This window comes from Polypterus senegalus, chromosome 18 (genome assembly GCF_016835505.1).
Source record: "Polypterus senegalus isolate Bchr_013 chromosome 18, ASM1683550v1, whole genome shotgun sequence".
Taxonomy (NCBI): domain Eukaryota; kingdom Metazoa; phylum Chordata; class Cladistia; order Polypteriformes; family Polypteridae; genus Polypterus; species Polypterus senegalus.
In genome coordinates this window covers 92990510-93008846 of record NC_053171.1, presented here as the reverse complement: position 1 = coordinate 93008846, position 18337 = coordinate 92990510, and the positions used below count along the sequence as shown (strand labels likewise).

The window sequence follows — 18337 nt, the reverse complement described above, 5'->3', positions numbered from 1 at the left end:
ATTCTATTGAAAAATTGGCAGTAGTTAAATAAAACCCCCAACTGCAGATTCTTCAGTTACACAAGTTATTATAAGTTTCACATATTTAAAAGTAGCATCTTTGTATTTTTTCGAATTTCAAACTTCTCACAAATGCAATATACCAGTTGTGCCCCTTTTAGACCTACTTATATTTGCACTGCATGACTTAAGTGTGAACAGGTTGCCACACAGGGCTACTGCCATATATAAAGACAAAACATACAATTTTTTTTATTTTTACAGATGAAATTAATAAAAAAAAAAAAAATTGTGTAAAGGATGGAATGGACAACTTACATACTTTTCAGTAACACAGCAAAAATCTCAGAATCTGAAACTTCAGAAAACAAGCTGTAACATATATATATAATCAATTAAATTCTTTACCTGTTCATCTGCTTTGTAGTCTTGTAGTGCAACACATTCACATCTGTCATCTTCTAAGTTGTAACCAGTAGTGATCTAAAATGCAAGTATAGATTACAAAAAGTGACCAAGGCAAAGAAAAAACTATTATTCTTGCATGTATTAAAACAAAACTTCTTTATTGCATATATTGACAGGTTATGTTTAAATGTAATCACAGGGTTTCAGAAACAGTTTTGTAGCAGTTCTTGTGAATGGATTTTCAATATAACTTATGGAAAATGGGTGTATTATGTCCTATTATTAAAATTTACCTTTAGATTTAAAATAAAATTTTACTTTTAGATCCTTGATTTACAATTAAGGAAAGGTTACAGGTTATTCTGCCACAAATGAGTATAAAAACGTAACTGACTATGAGCAGATTGGGAACAAAAAATATACAGTGGTGTGAAAAACTATTTGCCCCCTTCCTGATTTCTTATTCTTTTGCATGTTTGCCACACAAAATGTTTCTGATCATCAAACACATTTAACCATTAGTCAAATATAACACAAGTAAACACAAAATGCAGTTTTTAAATGATGGTTTTTATTATTTAGGGAGAAAAAAAAATCCAAACCTACATGGCCCTGTGTGAAAAAGTAATTGCCCCCTGAACCTAATAACTGGTTGGGCCACCCTTAGCAGCAATAACTGCAATCAAGCGTTTGCGATAACTTGCAATGAGTCTTTTACAGCGCTCTGGAGGAATTTTGGCCCACTCATCTTTGCAGAATTGTTGTAATTCAGCTTTATTTGAGGGTTTTCTAGCATGAACCGCCTTTTTAAGGTCATGCCATAGCATCTCAATTGGATTCAGGTCTGGACTTTGACTAGGCCACTCCAAAGTCTTCATTTTGTTTTTCTTCAGCCATTCAGAGGTGGATTTGCTGGTGTGTTTTGGGTCATTGTCCTGTTGCAGCACCCAAGATCGCTTCAGCTTGAGTTGACGAACAGATGGCCGGACATTCTCCTTCAGGATTTTTTGGTAGACAGTAGAATTCATGGTTCCATCTATCACAGCAAGCCTTCCAGGTCCTGAAGCAGCAAAACAACCCCAGACCATCACACTACCACCACCATATTTTACTGTTGGTATGATGTTCTTTTTCTGAAATGCTGTGTTCCTTTTACGCCAGATGTAACGGACATTTGCCTTCCAAAAAGTTCAACTTTTGTCTCATCATTCCACAAGGTATTTTCCCAAAAGTCTTGGCAATCATTGAGATGTTTCTTAGCAAAATTTAGACGATCCCTAATGTTCTTTTTGCTTAACAGTGGTTTGCGTCTTGGAAATCTGCCATGCAGGCCGTTTTTGCCCAGTCTCTTTCTTATGGTGGAGTCGTGAACACTGACCTTAATTGAGGCAAGTGAGGCCTGCAGGTCTTTAGACGTTGTCCTGGGGTCTTTTGTGACCTCTCGGATGAGTCGTCTCTGCGCTCTTGGGTAATTTTGGTCGGCCGGCCACTCCTGGGAAGGTTCACCACTGTTCCATGTTTTTGCCATTTGTGGATAATGGCTCTCACTGTGGTTCGCTGGAGTCCCAAAGCTTTAGAAATGGCTTTATAACCTTTACCAGACTGATAGATCTCAATTACTTCTGTTCTCATTTGTTCCTGAATTTCTTTGGATCTTGGCATGATGTCTAGCTTTTGAGGTGCTTTTGGTCTACTTCTCTGTGTCAGGCAGCTCCTATTTAAGTGATTTCTTGATTAAAACAGGTGTGGCAGTAATCAGGCCTGGGGGTGGCTACGGAAATTGAACTCAGGTGTGATACACCACAGTTAGGTTATTTTTAACAAGGGGCAATTACTTTTTCACACAGGGCCATGTAGGTTTGGATTTTTTCTCCCTAAATAATAAAAAACATCATTTTAAAACTGCATTTTGTGTTTACTTGTGTTATATTTGACTAATGGTTAAATGTGTTTGATGATCAGAAACATTTTGTGTGACAAACATGCAAAAGAATAAGAAATCAGGAAGGGGGCAAATAGTTTTTCACACCACTGTATATCTACACATAAAATGTAGAGCCATTAATAATAAAAAGACAAAGTTAGAGTAAGATCATGCAAAACCATTAAGAAAATGTAAAACAAAAAAACAGACTCATTAGAACGGAGGATATCATTACTGAAGTGACAAATAGTTATATGGAAAGCATTAATTAAGACTCAACTACTTTATATAAAAATCGTGCTGACTGGTAAAAGATTCATCCAGAAAAAAAGCCCCTGGAACCGACAAGGAATGCTCTGGTCAGATAAAAGAATGTTGATATTTAACAGCCTGAGGCATGTTGATAATGTTATACACTACAAGTCAAACTGAGTGAGTATAGGCTGTATATAAACTTTATTTGTATAGTCTGGAAATTATCACCAAACCACATAACTTCACTTATGCATGCCTAGAGGTGGGACATGTGTATAAAACAGGATGCATAACACAACAAGTCTTTCTACATATCTACAGTGCATCCGGAAAGTATTCAAAGCACATCACTTTTTCCACATTTTATGTTATAGCCTTATTCCAAAATGGATTAAATTAATTTTTTTCCCTCAGAATTCTACACACAACACCCCATAATGACAACATGAAAAAAGTTTACTTGATATTTTTGAAAATGTATTAAAAATAAAAAACTGAGAAATCACATGTACATAAGTATTCACAGCCTTTGCTCAATACTTTGTCGATGCACCTTTGGCAGCAATTACAGCCTCAAGTCTTTTTGAATATGATGCCACAAGCTTGGCACACCTATCCTTGGCCAGTTTCACCCATTCCTCTTTGCAGCACCTCTCAAGCTCCATCTGGTTGGATGGGAAGCGTCGGTGCACAGCCATTTTAAGATCTCTCCAGAGATGTTCAATCAGATTCAAGTCTGGGCTCTGGCTGGGCCACTCAAGGACATTCACAGAGTTGTCCTGAAGTCACTCCTTTGATATCTTGGCTGTGTGCTTAGGGTCGTTGTCCTACTGAAAGATGAACCGTCGCCCGAGTCTGAGGTCAAGAGTGCTCTGGAGCAGGTTTTCATCCAGGATGGCTCTGTACATTGCTGCAGTCATCTTTCCCTTTATCCTGACTAGTCTCCCAGTTCTTGCCGCTGAAAAACATCCCCACAGCATGATGCTGCCACCACCATGCTTCACTGTAGGGATGGTATTGGCCTGATGATGAGCGGTGCCTGGTTTTCTCCAAACGTGACGCCTGGCATTCACACCAAAGAGTTCAATCTTTGTCTCATCAGACCAGAGAATTTTGTTTCTCATGGTCTGAGAGTTCTTCAGGGGCCTTTTGGAAAACTCCAGGCGGGCTGCCATGTGCTTTTTACTAAGGAGTGGCTTCCATCTGGCCACTTTACCATACAGGCTTGATCGGTGGATTGCTGCAGAGATGGTTGTCCTTCTGGAAGGTTCTCCTCTCTCCACAGAGGACCTCTGGAGCCCTGACAGAGTGACCATCGGGTTCTTGGTCACCTCCCTGACTAAGGCCCTTCTCCCCCAATCACTCAGTTTAGATGGCAGCCCAGCTCTAGGAATAGTCCTGGTGGTTTCGAACTTCTTCCACTTACGGATGATGGAGGCCACTGTGCTCATATACACACACACAAACCCCCCTATCTGTCTCTCTCTATATACATCTATATATCTATCTATCATGTGGCGGACAGCTGGAGCCCTTGCCTGGTCGGGATGTCTGTATAGTGGGGAGTGAGGGAGAGAGCATATGCAGGGCATAAAATCCCCTGGTGCACTATATGGCAGCCCCCCCTGGGTTGGAGCGGTGTCTCGAAATCCCACAGTGCTCCATGGTAGTTGGAGAAGCCCTGTTGGACGGCAGGAGTGTCCTCTGCAGGCCACAGCATACTTTATATATGTTGTATATAGTATATTGTATATAGTAACCACAGATATAGGTTGGGACATTGAGCCCCAAACCACAAACACAGCAATGCAGGCCACAATATATGAATTGACCCTGTAGTTAGGATATAGCAGGTTGGATAATGGATGGATGGATGAATTGTAAGTATTTTATTCCACAAAACACAAAAAATCACTACAATAAATCACCAATTCTTCCTTCTTTTCTCTGCTGAGCGTTGCCTGCTGCTTCCCATCTCTGACTCCCTGGAACTGAGGCCAAGGACTCCTTTTAATTTTAGGCCTGGGAATGCCTCTAGTGCTACCCCATGTCTTCTGGGCCATAAAATAAGTAGGGAGGTCCTCTCCCGACAGAGCCCTCTAACAAGACCATGGATCCACATAAGGCTGCACTTCTGAGTTCCCATTCCCAAGCACAACTGTGTGTGTCCCAACTGGATTGTCACATGAGGACCACTGCCACCTGTTGAATGGGAAATGGAACCACTCCAAAATCTCAGCTACCATTGGTCTGTCTATTATTTCTTGTTGGCCTGACCAAGTTATTTCTCTGATCCGCTGGCCAATTTGCTTTCATGTCGCATTGGCCTCTCTCCGGGTAATTTATTTTTCCCTGTCTGAGCCGGGATGCCCATGCCGATCTCCTCCTACAAAATTGTATATACACTGTACATACAAATAAAACAGTATGAAACACCTCCTGGATAGAGAAGGAATACACTCATGTAGAAAAGTAAATATGATGGAGTATGGATATAATTACTGTTATAACATAATAGTTGAACTGATTTGTCTTTGTCTTCTATACCCAGTAAAATGGACACAAACTTGAACTACTAAAAATAGTGACAGTAAAGTAAAGTACTTTATTATTCTTAAAACTGCTAGTGACAAATGACAGTTGCACATGTGGGTGATAAACATTTTTTTAGATTAATGAGCATGTAAAATGTAGATTCAAAAACACTCTGGATAATGCATAACAATTTTATTTAATTTCTAGTTGATTTTTTACGAAATAATCACCTATAAGCACATTAAAAATGGCATAAACTAGAGTACAGAAAGTATTAAAAAGGGGATATAGTGCAGAATTACATTTTATCAAACATGAATAAAAAATGTTATTTGGCATTAGTAAATTTTGAGGCACATACAAATCAGCATTTGAAAAAATGTATTTAACACAAAATCCTTTTTCTGGTAACAGGGAGTTAAACAGCACTGAATTTTCAATGGGTTTAGCGAATTTAAAATAGACTGCATCCATATTATTTTAATAGTGAGAAGCTATTTTGCAAACGCATTTTTCACCACATTTTCTTTACATCAACAGGACTGGAAATACATTTGCAAGTGTTCTATAGTTATTACTAGCAACCTAAACATTAAAAAGCCAAAAATGATCTTTTTATTCTTTTAAAAATATTTGAATGAGGCTATGTAATGCATAGACTTGATATAATTTAAGAAAAAGGGAAATAAATCATACTGTACTTATGAGTCATTATATTCTATAAAAAATATGGTTACCTTTCTCAATGTTATGTTACTGTAGTGAAAATATGAACGTAGTCTGCATAAAATTTAAACTAACACCATAATCATAATTTCAAAATTTTAATCTTATAAAGTTTCATTCAATTAAACCATAGAACAATGTCTCTTTACACAGTGCTGTAATGGAAGTATTATGCTAACAATTTTAAAGGGCAGTGTAAGCAATTAGCTAAACAGCCAGAGCACTGTAAAGTTACTAACTGAACAGTACAATATGTTACTTAAATTGCAGGTGTTAATATCTTTGGTGCATCCATCAAATAACATTTGGGAAGCTGATCACAATTAAAATTGCCATAAAAAGATATGGACTATGACAATAATACATGCTGATGAAAAGATATTGTATGGAGGCTGAATTTTATTTGTAAGTGGAGTGCTGATCAGAAAGTAACTGTGGAGAAAGTTATAAAAACAGGCAAAAACAATGCTGATAACTGTTAATAAAATTTTCCAGGGTTTAATTAAAAATGACAATCATCAGTGAGAATTACATTAATTCTTGTTACAATAAGTAAACAAAGATGAAACTGAATAGAAGAAACTGAACTAGAAATCTCTTTAAAGCTTTATTAAACAATCAGCTCTCTTAAAATCCAGGAAATCTCCTGTGAATAGCTTTATTAATGACTATTTAATGACAAACATTTCCCCTACTTTTTAAATAAAATTTAACATCATAATATGAGATATTCTTACATTAATGTTTTAGAGGTCTCCAGATATGTTTATTGCTCTGTGGCCTACTGGAAACTCAACACTATTATATTCAAATAAATCTATTTTTAAAATTCATTTGATGGAATATTTATTACATAAGCATGGATGAAAACTATCACAAAATATTAAGTACTACTATGGAAAGGACACTTGTGTAAATTAACATGAGACTTAAAAATGAACAGTTTCCTCTGGATAAAAGCATTAATTGATTAGCACTGCTTTTAAAAAGGTATAACAGAATATTGCTGATAAACCGCTAAAACCTATATAAATTAAAATACTCGGAGAGAAAATCTATCTATACTTAACTAGGTATAGATAAACAATGACAGATGTTAATAGCACTGGTTTCTTTGCTTTAAGATAATTTTGCATGCAGAGAACATACAGCATTTTTACTTATTATAATTCACAGCAGAAATATAACTCATTTTGAAATATTTTAAAAAAAGAAGTGTATTATAATATGATCTAATTTCTACTGGGAAGTAGAAATTGGAGCAGTTTATTTCTAATTCCTTAACCAGCCTCTGATCAGATATGCATGTTAGTTAACATTATTGTGCTTAATAACTACATTTTTTTCTGCGATGACTGGATGTTGAAATAGACATCTGGTTATAAAAAAAGTAAGAAATTAAGAAATTAACAACTAGTTGAGGGACACAAGATACTCACCAGCCCATTGGTATGATTGCACATGTCCCAAAGTGGGATTAGGGCCAGAGTAACACGGTTCCCATCCTCTGTTGGTATTTGATTCTGGCGGGTCATTACAGAAGAGACGGCCCATCTATCATGAATAGGAAGCAAGAATTTTAAAATCTAATTTTTTTTTCTGGATATTTTTTAATAATTGAGCAAAATCACTTTTTGTAAAAAGGGTTTTAAAATACTTTTCTTCTAAGAACAAAATGATCAAAATAAGATAATGTGATGAATATGACTAAAAAGAATTACATTTATTTGCTTGGCTTTTACTAAGAATTAATTTAGATAAACTAACCCCAACAATCTTTGATAAAAGGAATTTAACTCTCCTTAAAGATTTTTGCATTGAAAAAAAAAACAACTTATGTTTGGCCAAACAATATAGATAAATGAATAAACATTACTAATAAAATTAACTGTAATCATAAAACCTGAAATAAATGTTTAATACACCAACCTGTAGTCGTCATAGGTGAAAGAATCCTTCAAGGGCAGTTTGCTGGCATTTGGATGGGTCTAGGGATTGGAGGTGAAAAAGAAAAGGAAGAAGAAAGAAAAAAAAAGAAAGAAAAACACAAATCAGTCACTAGAATTTCATTATCTAGCTGCCTAACAGATCCTAACAAGAGCCTAGTGAAGCAGGAAGCGTCCAGCGGCGCTACAGAGGGATCATCATGGCATTATGCTCCCATACATCACTGTCAACTTAATTTGTTGTGCCCAGCAGCCGTCATAAATCTGCTTCATCAATTTGTGAGACAGAAACCCACCAGTGCCACAGAAATCTACATTTAAAGATACAGCAGTCCTTCTCTGAGGGCTAATTTAGATTAGATGTCAGAAAAGTCTATAAAATCCTTTATAATGAAAAAAATATGGCCTTGCATGGCATGCTTTCTTAAGCACAATATAGCAGATATAGAATGCATTCTTTACTTAAAAATAAAAGGCACCACTACATATTGTAAATCTATCAAATCCACATATGCATACCGCTACCTATTTCTATATAATGCTCTGTATATCAATTTTTTACACTGTGTAATCCTCTTTTGATTAATAAAATAGGTAGTGTAGGACATACAAACAGAGCAGTGGGACAATTAATTACTTCAGTGAAATATGACAATATTAACCTATTCTGTGGAGCAGAATCATCTTGTCTGATTACACTGTAATTCTAAGTAAATTAGACCTTCCACATAAAGCTTTACATTGTTCTTTCGCTGAAGAGAAATGTATTTTGTGCAGCCACATACAAAAGTGAATAAAGAAACCCTTGATATTTTCCAAAGATCATTTAAACTATATTTGATAAAAATATACACTTAAATTGCACAAACAAATTATATTAATATAAACAGTACATGCTGGTAAAGGTAGACTAGCACTGTTTAGTGACATACCTCTAAAGCTTTTTTCACAGTCAACAAAACCTTGCCATTTTAAGAATGCAATCCTTGCGTAACATCAAAATAATATGTTGGCTTTTCTTCATGCATTTTAAGAACAAATTATAAATAAGAAAACACAGGCAACAAATTTTACATATGCCAAGTATGTCAGTTATTTTCTAGGCAAATACCAGCAAAGAAATACTGAAAGCTCAATTAATTACACTCTGTGGCTCTGCATTTAATGTAAAGTGTAAATCGGATCTAAAACTAAAAACATAGACATAAATAATCAACATTGTCAAACCAACACAGGGTCAGAGCATGCCAGAGCCCACGTTGATATAATTGAGCACAAGCCCTTTGCAGGGCCCATTCATATTCACCAACACCAAGCTAACGTAACTGTCAATTCAAAACTACACTGCAAGTGTTTTTGGGGTAAGGAAAACCCGAGCACTCAAAAAAATCAATGCAAACAGGGAGAATTTGTGTACTATACAGATACTGACTGGGCATAAAATTTAGACCAGTAACTACATCTTAATTACATCTTGCCTGTAGAAGGGGCCGGAGTTGCCTCGAAAGCTTGCATATTGTAATCTTTTTAGTTAGCCAATAAAAGGTGTCATTTTGCTTGGCTTTTTTCGACCAGTAACTAACTTAAAATTCTAGTTGATTTATAATAAAAAATAAATCCTTCATTAACATATAAAATGCATACATGTGAAATATAATGTCCTAAAATCAGTTTTACAGCAAAACATTTCCCACAGCAAAGATTATTCTGGGTACAATATTTCACTTTTGAGATATTTTACTACTCCATCGTATTGGAATTTATATTAAGATTATAAATTATGCCATTAAAATATATACTGTATATATACACAATATAAGAATTCATAGGTACGTAGTTATACACACAACATTTATAGTACATTGTATATATATAAGTTGAAAATTCAGAGATGCACTTGTCTACCGTTCGGACTTTGATCCTTAACACGCGTTATAATTACTGTATACTGTAAATAGATATGAAAGTGATCTGTATTAAAAAGGCATGCATTATTATAAAAATTAGAATCCCCAACTTCTTTTCTGAATCATTACCAAAACGCTTGTGACATAACTGTACAGAGACAGATAAACTCTGCTCCTTTGCAGCTGACAAGACACACAGATGTTTCTTAAGACCTTTCTTCCACTCACTACAGAATGGAGCTTTCAGGGTAAGCTGCCTATAAAGAGATCAGAGTACAATAGTACAACCTCCCTCAAAACACACCCTCCTTATTCAACTTTGCCTATGCTTCTACTAGTGTGCCATGTAGCATGCAGTTGCATCTCTTGAAACATTAGCATCACAAGTGGGAGGTAATTTATCATTTTTTCACAGTGGAATATATGCTGGCACTGTGTGCGGGACAGGAGGGGATGAGGTACAGGGAACTAGCACCGTAAATCAATTAGAAAACAAAAGCTCACACACAGGGTGGAATTTCAGGCAAATTATATAGCACAAAAGATTGCTAATTGGCTGGGAGATCTCGGGAGCTATTTCTTTATTTAAAACAGCTTTCATTTTTTTTTTTGTTTTAATGTTAACCCCTAACTGTGTTTTGTAACTGCAGTATTATAAAAATAGCTTTGAGCAATATTAAAGACATTTTTACTTAAAAATGACTGTGTGAGAGGTCTGTTAACTATGAAAACAGTCACAGAGGTTAAGTGGCCAATACCACCCCTTTCCTCAACACCTTTGTTAGCCTTCGGGTCATTTCATTCTATATAGTGCTTCTCTTTACCAACTTTTCATTAGGCATTGTACTTTGACAGCATTTAGAAGTGCAATTTAAGTGCACAAAGTGCAATATAATTTCAGTTATATTCTGAAACAATTCTCTCAAGTCAGACATAATGGTCTATGTATTCTCTGCAACTGGAAGCTCTAAATTGTCTATCCTACTGCCTATCTATAAATTTTGCTGGCATCATAAAGAAATTATAATGGCACAATTACAGTGTGACAGACATGACAGCAAGTACAACAAAATCTACTTTATTATTTAAGCTAATGTACACGTAAATCCCCTGGAACAATTTTTAATGCATGACAGCAGGGGCTTTGTGAATTTCAACTCAACAAGAAGGTACAATCAGGTCAATTCAAGAGAAAGTCAATGCGACAAGTTAATTTTCCAGGCTGGTCATCTAAAGCTACCTTAGAAACATAGAAAATGAACACTGACACACTTTATACACTTCTGACTAAGATTAAGGCTTTTGCTTATTATGTTCTTTTTAGTCAACAAACATGTTTTGCTTCTATAGGCCTCATCTCAAGTAAACATACTGCATTTAAATACAGAACCTAAAGACATTCAAATTATAAGTCACCAAAAATCTCATACTTTTCTCTTTTTACTTAACAGATTTAAACAGAGTGTCATAGGCATGTTAGTATTTTGTTAATATAACTCTGCCATCTACTGGTATTTTATCATGTTTAAATAATTTAATGTTATTCATCTTTTGACAAAGACATCAGACAGCTTACTCTATTCTAAGTGTTAAATCACACTGTTCGATGATGTACCCCAAACAATCTTACAAAAAAAAAAAAAAAAAAAAAAAAGATATTATATATAGACATGCAGGTTAGGTGCATTGGCAATTCGAAAGTGTGTGCTTGGTGTGGGTGTATGTGTGTGTGTGTGTGCGCCCTGCCCAGGGTTTGCTTCCTGCCTTGTGCCCTGTGTTGGCTGGGATTGGCTCCAGCAGACCCCCCGTGATGCTGTGTTAGGATAATGGATGGATATATTATATATACATACATACATACATACATACATACATACTGTACAATAAACACAGTAGTTAGACAGTAGTAGTTAGATACTCAATAATATCAATACTAAAAAAATGAATATCCCAAAGGTTTCTTAGGCTATCTTAGATTATAAAGGAAATTAATATGAATAGAGACTACTGATTTAAATGACAGCTGCTTTAAATTAAATACAATATAAAACACTCTTTGATTACAAAACAAAACAAAAAAAAATATATATATATTATGATATATTGAAGTGCCTTATCAATGCAGCTAACTAAGATTTAATAAAAGTATGTCAATAAATCTAAAAAGAAAATGACAAATGCATTAAGTATTAAATATCTTGGAAATTTGCTACAATTTCAATGAATATTTCATGGCTTATCTTGACAGTAATATGACATCCTCATATTTCTAATTGACAGTTATTTAATGAAAAAAAAATATTTCGAATGATTTTAAAATAATTTATAAAAGTTAAAGCAGAAAGTCCTCTCCTGCACCTTTACCACATAAGAATGTACTTCCCAGCAAGTAATGAAACACTGCTTAATAAGTCTGTGTACAGTACCATTTAATTTTTAACCTGCCCCCCCTCTCCACAAAACACTCTTTCGTAAAAATCATGTATCTCTTTATTTATACCAAGTCTTTATCAAGCCCTCTTTTTGACATTCTGTCACTAACATATCTGCCTTATCTATTTATGGTCACATGGGAACTACAGCCAATAATGGTCTAGATTGAAGGGAGAGCAATGAAGGATCTCATCCTGGAGGAGATATCGGTTCATTGCAGGGTGCACATACACTAGTGTAACATAGCATCATCCATTATCCTGACAGTGACTTTGGACTCTAGGTAGAGGATATCCTTATGAATGCACAGTCAACCTCTTTCACACACAAATACTAATAATAATTCACACGTTGAAATAAAAAAAAAATCTAATTTTTAATCAAAACAAAATATTTATTTATATATTTTCTACCACTACACTAGGTGTTGTTTGCTTATTCCTCTTAACCCCTCATTGCAAATTGAATTTATCCATCGTCCTGGTCAGTGCTGTTGGAAGCTGGAGTCTATCCCAGAATCAAATGGAGCAAACAGGAACATGCATATACACACTCAGAATTGACATTCAGCCTGCAAAATGTTTAAGGACTGTGAAAGAAAGAGGAAGCCCTAAAAAGGAAACTCCCACTAACAGAGAGAATAAATAAACTTAACACTTAATGGGAAAATTAGCATGGGGTCCTATATATATCAAAAAACAATTACTCAATGGATGCTTGGTTAATGGGAAAATGCAAAAAACAAGTACATACTTTATATACTATACAATATTGGGTCCATACAAATACAGAGGAAGAACATGGCTGCTTTCATTTACATTTACTTATTTGGTTAATTCTTTTACCCAAGTCGACTTAAAACATTTGAGATACAATTGGTTACATTTTTTTTTGCAGTTTTTTCCAATTGAAGTGCAGGCAAGTGAAGCAACTTGTTCATGGTTATACAGTATCAGTAGGGCGATTTGATCCCACAATCTCAAGAGTTTGATGTTCAAAGCCTTAACGACTATGCCACACTGCCCTGCAACATGATATTTATTTATTTTAATAACTGGAGTACTGTACACATTGAAAACTCTTGAAAGTTTGCTGGTGTCACAGACAGGTACATAACATTACCATAAGTTCACTGAAGAAAATTTGCTGGACTTATTATGCTAGAAATAACTAATTTAAAAAAATATTGGTATTTATGGATGAATTCAAATGCAACAATCCATTACATATCAATGTGATGTTTTTGATTTGATATACTTTGTTAATCCCCAAGGTGATATTTTCTTTTCACATGAACTCTGGGGGACAGAGCAAAGGGTCTGGACTTAACTGTAGCAACTTTCAAAAAGAAAGTTTCCTAATCCTTTCTACACATGCTTGTAGAACACATTCATAAGAAAAGCTTATGAATGTCCAACACTTGGTATTATGTAGAAAGTACTACAAGAGTATGGAGCACCAAAGGCACTGCTGCTGGCCAGTTAATTTCTGCACTTGTGGAGGAGAAATTCTGTTTGCATATTTTAACATTAATTGAAGTCCATTCAATGTAGAGGTTGACTGCATATTGTATACTAGTCTGTTCCCGATTTTTATACACATAGCAAAGCACAGATAAGATTTTAAGAGTTAGTCAAGAGTCCAAGGGTTGCAATTTTGCCTTTTATGGATAGCACTGCCCTCTTGGCCTTTTTAAAATTTCAATTTTGAATGGTCGTAGCCTGGTGCGAGACATCTGTGTTAAGAACTAGGACTTGTAAATATGAGTTTAAGGTCCTCCTTTAGGAAAGACTGAGTTGTTCCCTACAAGTACCGAGTGACGAACTGCCCAAGTTTAAGTACCTCAGGGTCTTCTTCATAATAGTAGAGGTGATTGTGACAGATGAATAAATGCAGTAGCAGTAACTTTGCAGACATTCTATCAGATAGCGGTGGAGAAGTGGGAGCCAAGTCCTTGACCAAAGTTTTTATTTACTGGCTGGACTACATCTCCATTTTCAACTATGAACATGCTCTCTATGTAGTGACCAAAAGAATGGGATTATGCATACAAGCTTCCAAAACTAACTAACTATCTCTGCAATGATACTAGACCCAATCTCCTAGAAACTAAGCCTAGCCGTACAGGAGGACTTCAGAGGAGAGGCACTACTTCTCTCTAATCAGTGGAAGACGTCTTGTGTACCAGACACAGCCCAGTAGGAGAAGACCAGGAGCAGATCCATAAAACATTGGAGACATTACATTTCTCAACAAGCCAGGGAGTGTCTGAGAATCCCCTAGCACTGGCTGGAAAATGTTGCTGAGAATAGAATACTCTGGAATATCCATCTTAGCAAATTAATAGTGTCACCTCACCAAGAAAAGATGATTAAAAGTAAAAGAAAAGAATAATGTTTTATTATTTGATTGGTAGTCTGGTTAAGTGGTTAGCACTTTTTGATTGCAGCTCTAATACATGAAGTCCATTTCCATGCCACTCATTATGAAAAATCTGTAGGCTTTTTCTCTAGGTACTTTGGTATCCTGGTTATAGCTATGTTAATTACTTTTAAATGGCCTTGTATGCATAATAGGCTGACACCTACCCAAAGCTGGTACGTGTGTAGTGCCTGGAGTTCTTGGGATTGGATTATGTAGGGGTAAAGACCTAAAACTGAAAAGCCTGGCTCAGTTATTGGAATCAACATTGTAACAGCACAAAGTTTTCAATATCAGCTTTAATGCAAAATGTCTTCTACTTGTTATTGGTTTTAACTTCATATTGATTAACAAAGGAGAGGTTACCTGCAGTGCCACATTTAAAGTTTTTCACACACAAAATCACATCAACATTTTTTGAAAGTTGCTTTGTGCCTTTATGAAGTGATAGATCGAGAGAGAGAAAAAATGATACCGTATTGATCCCAAGGGGAGATTTATAGATTTCATGCACCTGCAGCCACTAACCTTGTCCAATTATGCAAGGAAAAATTACAACATGCAAATACCCCTTTTGTCATTCAGAGAGCTGCATTTCGACACAGCTCTCTACTGCAAGTAATAAATACTGATTAACATTGTTAGACGTATGCACTAAATTAATATGTACTGAAACTTCATCCTTAAATCTTTTCATTGGGTTATTTTTATTAATTTAACTGAGTGTACTGATTCTTCTGGTATGTCAGGCCTACACCAAATTCTGTATCATCACTGATGCCAGTTAAACATTAATACTATAGAATGTTACTTCTAAATATCAGCCTTGGCAGTAAATAATGCATTAATCTGAAAAACATTCTTCAAGATCTGCTTCTGTTCATGAAGAGCAGCACTGAAAACATTCTGGAAGTTGCACAATATTCTAATTTGAAAGTCTTCATGCATCATGGGAAGTGAGCCAGAGTTATACAAAAAGATATATGTATGAAAGAGAAGACCACCAGTATACATCACTACAACCAAAGGTGATGCAATAGCATTTAAATATCAAATTATGTGTGCCTGTTTTGGCAACTGCATGAATGTTCATATTGACACAAATGTCAAAACATGGAAGCAATGCACAAAATAAATTCACGTCTTCAGGTTTACATATTGCAAGCAAAAGTTGGTATTACAGTATGTAAATGCCGAGGATTGCCTCCAAATAAGTCAATGTACACCTTGATACCATATGGCTGAGAAAATTTCATATGAATAAATGCTAAGACTACAACCCAATTTACAGTACTTCCATTGTACTGAATACATGAGAACTGCAGATTGTAGCAGTAATGGTATATTTTGACCATCTAAGCAGTAGGCCACCAGTATCAGTTTGTACACACTAAGAAGAAAAAAATAACAAAAATACTGTCTGACGTTTAAGTAACTAAATCACAACTACAAATACAGCTGCAAAGGAGTCACATTAGGTTGATCGCTAATTAGCGGTTTGTGTCAGTTATAAGAGAAACCTAACAATTTCCACTTTCATATCCAAATTTCAAGTAATATGAAGCAACTGACAAAGTTCCAAAGAGGTCAAATAGTCAGTGACAAAACAGTAGAAGTATCTGTCAGAGAAGCTGCTTAATTATTCAATGTGCAAATGGGAACAGTAAAAATAATGAGAAATAGTGCCTATTAGTCAAAATACACTGTGGATAGACAGACATCTTGTGAGGCTGTTGCTAAATGCCAAAAGTAAATCCTCAAGAATTACCAAAAAATTGAATCAAAGCTGCTGTGACTCAAACTCAAAAACGGTGCGCCTCAAGTTTCAGAAAACAGGAATTCACAGAAGTGCTGCCATTTGAAATGTCCTCAAAACCAAGGCTAACACACAAAAATGCATAACATAGTGAAAGAAGCACAAAATCTAGACCCCTAAGTAGAAGAAAAAATATGGTTGGCCTAGTCCTCTTTCACCCTCATTTCTGCCTTAAGGCTACTATACATCAGAATGTCTGCTAGCAACTGTTTAACAAGGTGGGGCATCCATAATGGTGCAGACAGTCATCAGCTCCAATCATTGCTCTGCATTGTTGTATAAGGGTCGGGGAATATGAATGAATCTTACAGGACCAGGCATATTTTGTGGAGCCAACACTGTACCTTTGTGATGTTCTCCTTTTCCAGGGCAATGAATTAGTTTGCCAATATGTATGGGAGCAAAAATAAATTTGTGAACACCACAATGAACTCAAATACCTCCCCATGGCCTACTCTATCACCAAATCTATACATCATTGAAGGTAAAAGGTGGCGATTTCCAAGTTCATCACATCTTAAAAACTGTTTGACTCTTGAAGAAGGGTGTAATATTCCACTACAAATAAATCAGGGAATATACTAAAAGCATTCCAAGAAGGAATGCAGTTCTACTGAAGTCAAAGGGTGAACCAGCTTCTAATTAGGTTCTTGATATTAACATATTTTTTTTAAGTTTTTCATTATTTTGTCAATCACCTGTATATATGTAATATGGCAAAGATATGTTAAGTGAGAAGAACTCAATTTCAAAATGTTCAGAAATGTTAAATTTGAGTAAGCAATGAAAATCTATGCCAAAGCATGGTTAGTACCTGCAATTACACAACACGTGAGGAGGAAATAGCAATGATCAGGATAACAAATACTGACATTGACAGTTTTGAGGTTTAAGAGTTCACAATAAATCTGTTAAGAATGTTTTGCTATTTTTTCTGAAGAAGCATGTGACCAGAGATGTATGCAGTCAACTGTCATGGAAGCATTGGCATGATGATCTTCTACCCAACACAGCTGGAATAGCTGGTGACACGTGGCCCTGAAGCATATCTGAAAATAGATGGATAGTACCAGACTAGAAAACTGATTTGAAAGTGAAAGAACTGTTAAAGGAATGAAAAACTAAGGTGATGGACAGACAGGAAGAGGAGAAAGTCACTGACGATTTAAGTGTTCAGTAGAAGTGTCTTTTGCAATTAAGCTTTAGAAATAAGTCTTTTCAGTACTGCTAGAAATTGGTTCATAATAAATGTGGTGGTATAAGGAAGCTCTACAGTCAGGCAGCTAGGCATTGGTTTTTCAAAATTGTTGTTGGACACTGATGCAATAAGTGTAAAGTCAGGTTTGCTAAACACCATGGAGAACATTCTAAATATTTCAAAAGTGTTGTGTAAACATTTAGTCATGCTCTGCAATTTGATATAGGTTACACCTCTCTGGTCACACTATATTTCATTGATCCCACAGTAAACCTTTCTGAAATGTGAAAAGACCAAGCATTACAAGTTTTGATCAAGTACAATATTACAAACCAGGAAATTCCCAATAAATCCCTTTAGCTGATTTTTTTAGAATAGTAGACCATGTCCAAAATGAAAAATTGATCAGAGCAAAAAATATAGATACTTGAATATGAGTACCAACATTTTACTAAAGGAAAAAAACAAAAAAAACTTGTTCTCTTCCAATATTTTCAGTAAAATTTGTTAGCTAAAACACATAAATAGTGGTTCTTCAGTTTATCCTCTTTATTTAATAAAGTGTAAATGAAGCATCCACATTTTTAACAAGCAGACCACACAGATCCCAAAGTGCTGACCTTATCATTGTGTTCAAGAGACTCCCTAATGTGTGGTACGCCAGTTTGCAAAGTCTATTGTTAAGGCTATGAAGACTAATCTGGACAGCTAAAAACTATTTGTCACAGCTGCACATACTCAAACACCACCAACTTCAGAACAATGAGA

General features: G+C 35.5%; 1 protein-coding gene across 3 annotated transcripts in view; it reads right to left on the bottom strand.

Moving 5' to 3' along the window:
* The window catches only part of setd3 (SET domain containing 3, actin histidine methyltransferase), an 86874-nt gene that overhangs the window by 18983 nt on the left and 49554 nt on the right, over window positions 1-18337 (bottom strand). For all 3 annotated transcript variants that reach the window (XM_039741911.1, XM_039741912.1, XM_039741913.1), the window contains exons 7-9: window positions 7778-7836; window positions 7288-7402; window positions 409-483 (exon numbers count right to left, since the gene is read on the bottom strand). In XM_039741911.1, coding sequence (XP_039597845.1) covers window positions 409-483; window positions 7288-7402; window positions 7778-7836 — 249 coding nt within the window. The remainder of the gene's footprint in view (window positions 1-408; window positions 484-7287; window positions 7403-7777; window positions 7837-18337) is intronic.